This window comes from Cyanistes caeruleus, chromosome 11 (assembly GCF_971803275.1).
Source record: "Cyanistes caeruleus chromosome 11, bCyaCae1.hap1.1, whole genome shotgun sequence".
Classification (NCBI taxonomy): domain Eukaryota; kingdom Metazoa; phylum Chordata; class Aves; order Passeriformes; family Paridae; genus Cyanistes; species Cyanistes caeruleus.
In genome coordinates this window covers 15,117,019-15,123,689 of record NC_141711.1, presented here as the reverse complement: position 1 = coordinate 15,123,689, position 6,671 = coordinate 15,117,019, and the positions used below count along the sequence as shown (strand labels likewise).

Here is a 6,671-nt window from a genome sequence, read left to right as displayed (position 1 = left end):
TGGGCATCGGCCAGAGAGAGGCCGAGGCCTTCAGCACGGGGCAGGTGCTGCCCTTGCAGGCAGGGGCCACCCGGAAAGGGTGTTTGGGGTGACTGCCGTGACCCCTGCCTGGCCATGGGGCGGTGTGAGGGCACAGGAGCGAGGCCCGGCCGGCCGCGGGGGATGCCGCACATGAACACTGAGGGCCGTACGGCCCTGGGTGCTGGAGGCTTGCGCAGGCACAGGGGCCATGACAGGCCCTGGGTGGGGGCGAGAAGGGGCTGGAGCTCGCACCTGCTGGGGGCGGCCGGTACCGGCGGGGCGGGCGGTGGGAGGCCGGGGCGGCGAGGCAGGCGCGGGCACAGCCGGTGGCGCTGAGCTGTTTATTTCCCGCGGTGGGGGCCGCGCGGGGTCACTGCGGGAACCAGCTGGGGTCGGTGCCGGCGTCCGCCAGGGGCGGGTCCTGCGGGGAGACAGCGGCGTCAGGGGGGCGGAACGGGGGCGGGCAGGGGCGGGGCAGGGGCGGGGCGTGGCTCACGTGCAGCAGTTCGTAGTCGGGGGCGTGGCCGCCGTACAGCGGGTTGGGGATGGCCACGAGCGGCCGCTGCGGGCGGGGCCTGGCGGCGCGCGGGCCCGAGTGCTCCGGCCGGGGCCGCGCCTCCTCCTCCTCCTCCTGCTCCTCGTCCCCGCGGAGATCGGCCTGCAACGGGAGCGGCGGTGGGCCGGGCTGCGGCTCCGGGGCACTCCCCGCACACTCTGTGCCCCTCACGTGCAGCCACCCGGACCCCGAATCCCCCACCGGGACCCCCGCACCTGCCCGGGCCGATCCGCCCGACCCCCCGGCTGCATCCACCGCCCTCGTCCCCCGTCCCGCTCCCCAGCTCGCCCGTACCTGATAGTAGCCGAACTGCCCCTGCTGCCGCCGCCTCCTCACGCAGTAGTAGGCGGCGCCGGCACCCGCAGCCAGCGCCAGCGCGAAGCACAGAGCTGACAAGGTTCCCGTGGTCACGGAGCCCGAGCCCTGCGCCGCACCGTTCACCTGTGCCGAAAACAGCGGCCCCGTCACGGCACCGCCCCTGCTGCTGCTGCTCCCCAGCGGGAGCAGCCCTCCCAAAATGAGCCGTGCCAGAGAGCAAAGGACAAAGCCAGTTCTTGGGATGACTCTGCCACATCATCCCCAGGCCTGATGTCACCCCCGTTCATACCCCGGACTCACCTGGCCAAGGTGAACAACGGGCGGTGGGATCCTCAATGGTTCTGCTATCACATGAATGATGCCATTGAAAGCTACGATGTCCCACTCCACAACCATGGTGTCATTGATCCCCTTGGCCTCCTACAGCACAGGACACAGATGATGTCACCTGCCCAGAGAGGCTCCCCATCATTCCCTGTCTCAAAAGAGATGTGGTGAAAACTTGCGGCTTGTTTTGCCCTCTGCCAAGGCTAAACCTACTGAGTGCTCTGTACTGTTGCTCGCTGGGAGGTCTGATACATGGAGGTCGTATCCTGACTGGGATGGGATGATGGTGCCCGTTGTGAGGTTGAAGCTGAAGAGGATGACATTGCTGGTTGACACGTGGAGCTTCAGTTCTTCCCCTGTCAGTGTCTGAATAAGCACCAGTGCACAGGGGTGAGAAATGGATGAACTGCTCTGTCCCTTTCCCTGCTGCTGTGCAGCCTCCCAGCCAAGCCCACACTCTCTCCATGGCCACAGGCAGCTCCATTCAGGGATAACACGGCACAGAATGACTGTGCAGAGCAAAGGGGGTTTGCCACCCTTAGGATTGTCAAAGCTCCGCTGGAGAAGGCTCTGAGCATCCTGACCTAAATGGCTCTTCTGAGGGAATGGTTGGACTAGAGACCTCCAATCCTCTGGTCCTCTTTGACCCACAATCCTCCTCCTTCCCCAGACTATTGCATGCTGTCATGCTAGCTTTGGTGACACCTGCTCTTGTCTGGGGCTCTGATAGTTTATCCCTGCTTGCTTACCTCATTGTCTGCAAAGCCAGAATTCAAAGGAGCAAAGAGTGTTTTGGGAGCAGAGACATCAGACAAATACATGAAAAAATCCAATCCTTCTTCTGTGTCATTGGCAAAACTGAGCAACATCTAGAAGAGACAGAAGATCTTCCCCATCAGCACACTGCTGCAGCACAAGGCCATCACCTTTCCCAGCCAGGAACCCCCCAGCCCTGGAAAGAGACCCCCTCTGTGTCTGTAACCTCTACCTTGCCCACAGACCAAACCCCAACTCCTCCCTGCTCCAGCTGATCCCTCCCTCTGCCTTGCTGCTCCTGCAGAACGGAGAGCACTGCTTACGGAATAGAAGGTGGAGAAGCGTTCCTGGTCTGCGAGCACATCAGGCAGTTTCCCGCTGCACCAGTACCCATCTCCCACAAACCCATCACGGCACGTGCAGGTCACATCTGCAAAGGAACATCAGGGTGTGACTGAACTCTCCAGTGCTGGCTGCACCAACCACCTTTTGATTTCTGGATACCCTCATCACACTCCCTCTGCACATGGGCATGGGGAGAGGGGGTGTGCCCACTTGCCCTCATGCTCCAGGGCAATTTCCTCCCTGCTGTCCTGACACAGCTCTTGTGCCCGACAGGACTGTCCCCAGGAAAAGTGCTGGCACCACTCACCCTTCTCCTGGTAGCAGAACGCATCCCAGGTCTCGCTCAGGTTGCTTCGGGAGCCGTAGTCCACAATGCCCACACGGCTGGACCCGCAGCTGGGGTTGGGGTAGGCTGTGGGGTATCCAGCTGTGCCATTGTCCAGCCAACCCACCAAGCACAGATGGAATCCCATCTAGAAGAGGAAAACCAACAATTAGATTAAAAATAGCTGTGCCACAAGTTTTCCACCTCAATGAACTTTCCCACTGTGCCTCATCCAACATACCCCCAACACCCAAAGTGTTGGGCAGGGTCACAAGTCCCATCCCAGTGCGACTGGCAAGGCCCACCAGCCCTTTTGTTTCATGCATGTAGATAGAGCAAACAGGGCCTTGCTGAGGGGATGAGAGGCCACCCACCCACATATCGGCTGGCCCGGGCCCTGGGAGATGCATGGCCTGTCCCAGCCCCACGAGGGGACAGAGCCACCCCTGCCCTGACCTGCTGCGCTGCTGCCAGCTGCTGGAATGTGGCCAGGGAAGCACCTTCTGCAGCACAGGCTGCCTGAGCCTGCTCATAAGTGAAGTCATACTTCTTTCGGGGTGACTGCAGGTGAAACACACCCATGGTCTTATCTGCAAAATACCAAAGCCCAGGAGCATCAGTACAGGACACACTGAGCCACCTCCCTGAGCAGCCACGCAGGTCCCTGTGTGACCGTGGGCAGCACTGCCAAGGAAGGTAGCACGTGGACAAGGCACAAGGGAGGGAGAGGCTTCCTCTGAGCTTCTCAACTTCCACACAGGAGCCACTGCCACCAGATGTCATCTCGTGTCACATGGGAGCAGACAAGGATGGCTCACCCTCCCAATATGACAGGTAGGGAAAAGGGATATGTGAAACCCACACCAAGCTACAGAGATGAGTCCCTGTCCCCCTTGGCCATCCCACCCTCCAGCTCTCCTGAGGGGAGCTCCAGGCCAAAGGTGAAGGAGGAGGGAATGTGGCCTCTCCATGGAACACCATCCCTGGCCCTGCAGGGTGGAGCACACTCACCATGGAAGTGCAGGTCAGTGCAGATGGCCTCTCGATGGCACTGCCCGTTGTCTTCCAGGCACCGGTCCGTGGGGGGCACGACCTGTTCCAGGCACTGGATCCCATCACCGACGTAGCCCTGCTTGCACTCACAGCGCCGCTCGTTCTGCAGCACAAGGGAAGGGTGGCAATTGTGTTAGTGCAAACACAGATGCCAGCTGGGGATCCTTGCATCCTTGTGGAGATGGGATTGAGCCTTCAGAAAGTCTCTACAGCCTGCTGGGCTCAGCTGTGACAGAGCTGTGAAAGGCCACATGGTCTGTCCTACCCCCACACCCAAGCAATGTCACATCGAGTCCTTGGCATGTGCTGTTTGTTTTGAGCTAAGCTTTGGCTCCTGACTCTTAGACTACACCATGCTCCCAGTCCCATCTTCTGGCCTGTGGTGATCAGCTTTGGTTCTTCTGCAAAAACGGCCAGCACTGTCCTTGAAGGACCATCCAGGAGCCCGCAAAACAGCCCAGGAACGACACAACTGACACAGGTTTTGCTCCTTAGACAGAGGAGTGGGGAAGAGCGGCCTCAGCATAACATCCCCAGAAGTATCCCAGCAGCACAGGCCCTGCCTGGTGGGAAACACCCGCAGGATGAGCACAGCACCGGAGAGGAGGGGCAGGGGACTGCAGCAGGAGGGACACTGTCCCATGGCTGTCCAAGGGCACCCAGCTGGGCGGTTCTCCCAGGCACGCTTTGTCCCCGGCCCTAGGGGCCGCTCTCACCGGGCCGGTGCTGATGCAGTGGGCGTGCTCGCTGCAGTCCCCGTTCCTGCCGTCGGCACAGCGGTCGATGGGCTCGCAGATGTAGCCGTCACCTCTGTAGCCGGGGGAGCAGGCGCAGGACACGTTCACACCCGCTTGTGAGCACTGTGCGTGCCTGGCACAGCCCCCGTTGTCCAGGCCGCACATGTCGATTACTGCGGGAGGGAAGTCCTGGGTTAACTAAACCATCTCATGAGATGTCCTGGGGGTCAGCCCGGCTGTCCTGCCAGCTGCCACCCCAACATGGCCATCGGCACACGGTCACCTGCTGTCCCGCCCTCCTGTCCGCTTCCCACCCTCCGGCGCAGCCCGGTACCTGAGCAGGTTCTCCCGTCCCCCTCGTAGTGCAGGTCGCACTCGCAGAGGTTGCCGGCGCGGCAGGCGGCCTGGGCATGGCACGGCGGGGAGCAGGTGGGTGTCACCACTGAAACCAGAACACACCCGGCTCAGTGACCGCAGGGCTGTGACAGGGGCACGCCTGCCACCAGCAGCCTCTGCCCCAGGACACCTGCTCCCACCTCTCTCCCTCCCCCCGTTTTCTTCTACAGGTGCCTTGCACAAGCACGGAGGTTTGTTACTCCATCAAACACACCGCAGATCTTCACCTCAGCCTGCTTCTTGGAGCATCTTTGAGCTCAGGGACTTGTTCACGATCCAGTAGAGCTTTTCTCCTCCGCCTCTTCCTCACCACCCCAACCCTTGTGAAATTTAACAGCATGTGGCAGATCTTGGGAGCCTCACAACTGAGAGCTCCTTTTTGGAGATATTTCTGAACAGCTGCTTGAGCTACCCAGCTCCTGGGAAAGCAGCCGTGTGGCAGCAGGTCCCAGGGAATAGCAGGTGGGCCCCAGGAATTGCTGAGCATCCCTCACCCAGTCTGATTTCACAGCGGTCCCCAGTCCAGCCCTCGGCACAGAAGCAGAAGCCATCGCCGTGCAGGCCTCCATTGCACACACCGTTCTCAGTACAGTTGCACTCTGTGATGAATGAACAAACACAGCATTCATGCCTTGGTGGAAAGGCCCTGGGACAGCCACGTGGCAGAAATGTGGCATTGTAGGCAGGTGTGAGGGTGGGCACAGCAACCTGACACATCCCTTCCTGCCAGTCCTGGCCCCTGTCACACATGCCCTTCACAGAGGAAGAGAAGCCTCTGCACCCACAATACCCCATCACTCCTCTCCCCTGGGCATTTCTGGAATGTGTTTCTCACTCTGAAACATTCCTTGAGACCCCATGAGGCTCAGTTTGGGATGGGAAGATGGAGGACTCTCTTTTCCCTCACTTTGCTTTTGCTTCCCATGGGCACAGGTGCCTGCTGAGCATGTCCCAGGTGATGCTCTTTCTGTACAGGGTTCATCACAACTTCTGTGTCCCACAGTTCACAGTACAGTGAAATATTTTCTCCCAAACTGGGGCTCTCAGCTGTGCTTGACAAACGAGGAGGGGGTCTTTGACCCTGTGGCCTTATCAGCCATGGGCTGAAGGGGGTCAGCCCAGCACCTCCCCCTGTTTTGCAGCCTCCTGTGCCACAGCCCCTGCACAGCCCCTCTGTGCTGCTGCCCAGTACCTCGGCATTCCGGGCCGTATCTGCCGGGCGCACAAAGCTCGCAGCCCGTCCCGATGAACTCCTGGCTGCAGTTGCAGATCCCTGAGCCGCTGATTTTGTCATCGCAGGTCCCACGGCTGTTGCACGGTGCCTCCAGCCCTCCTGGGCATGCTGCAAATGGGGCACCTTAGTGAGGCTCTGGTGACAAAGGGACCCTGTGCTGGAGGGGAGCCACCCGCTGGCCCCCACAGACCCCACACACCAGGTGCCCCTGAGCTGCTGCTCACGAGGTGCTCGGACCACAGACAGCTCAGCAGCTTGAGGACTGAGTGCTGGGGACATCTCATGACAGGAAAACTTAGGAATGGGGGCAGGAGGGACAAATTTGGCACAGCTTCCAGCCTGGGAAGAGCCCCTGTGATATGCCGGGTCTGTGCTGTCCTGCCCAGCATTAACAGCAGACTCTCCCAAGGACATGAGAGCTGTCCATGGCACAGAGGGCAGATGCCAGGGAATGGTTGAGCATTGGCAACACCTAGAGGTGACTGAAATGTCTACAGCCACCCCCAGCAGCCCTGTGCCCAGGGCTCCCCACAGAGACAAGATATTCTCCAAGGAAAGGTGATAATCCCTGTTATAATCCCACGGTATTGCTTCCTGCACACT

At 60.4% G+C, this 6,671-nt stretch overlaps 1 protein-coding gene across 7 annotated transcripts in view; it reads right to left on the bottom strand.

The window, feature by feature from the left end:
- Window positions 1-348: 348 nt before the first annotated feature.
- The window catches only part of STAB1 (stabilin 1), a 52,671-nt gene continuing 46,348 nt past the window's right edge, over window positions 349-6,671 (bottom strand). For 3 of the 7 annotated variants that reach the window (XM_086845549.1, XM_086845548.1, XM_086845551.1), the window contains 14 exons: window positions 6,027-6,176; window positions 5,329-5,433; window positions 4,773-4,880; window positions 4,418-4,611; window positions 3,660-3,804; window positions 3,105-3,238; window positions 2,631-2,796; window positions 2,302-2,408; window positions 1,972-2,091; window positions 1,436-1,588; window positions 1,196-1,315; window positions 872-1,018; window positions 518-679; window positions 349-442 (listed from right to left, as the gene is read on the bottom strand). In XM_086845549.1, coding sequence (XP_086701675.1) covers window positions 392-442; window positions 518-679; window positions 872-1,018; window positions 1,196-1,315; window positions 1,436-1,588; window positions 1,972-2,091; window positions 2,302-2,408; window positions 2,631-2,796; window positions 3,105-3,238; window positions 3,660-3,804; window positions 4,418-4,611; window positions 4,773-4,880; window positions 5,329-5,433; window positions 6,027-6,176 — 1,862 coding nt within the window. In that variant the 3' untranslated portion in view covers window positions 349-391. Of the gene's footprint in view, window positions 443-517; window positions 680-871; window positions 1,019-1,195; window positions 1,371-1,435; window positions 1,589-1,971; window positions 2,092-2,301; window positions 2,409-2,630; window positions 2,797-3,104; window positions 3,239-3,659; window positions 3,805-4,417; window positions 4,612-4,772; window positions 4,881-5,148; window positions 5,434-6,026; window positions 6,177-6,671 lie in introns of those variants that run through there. The other 4 variants (XR_015274854.1, XM_086845550.1, XR_015274855.1 and 1 more) reach the window with 4 other exon arrangements.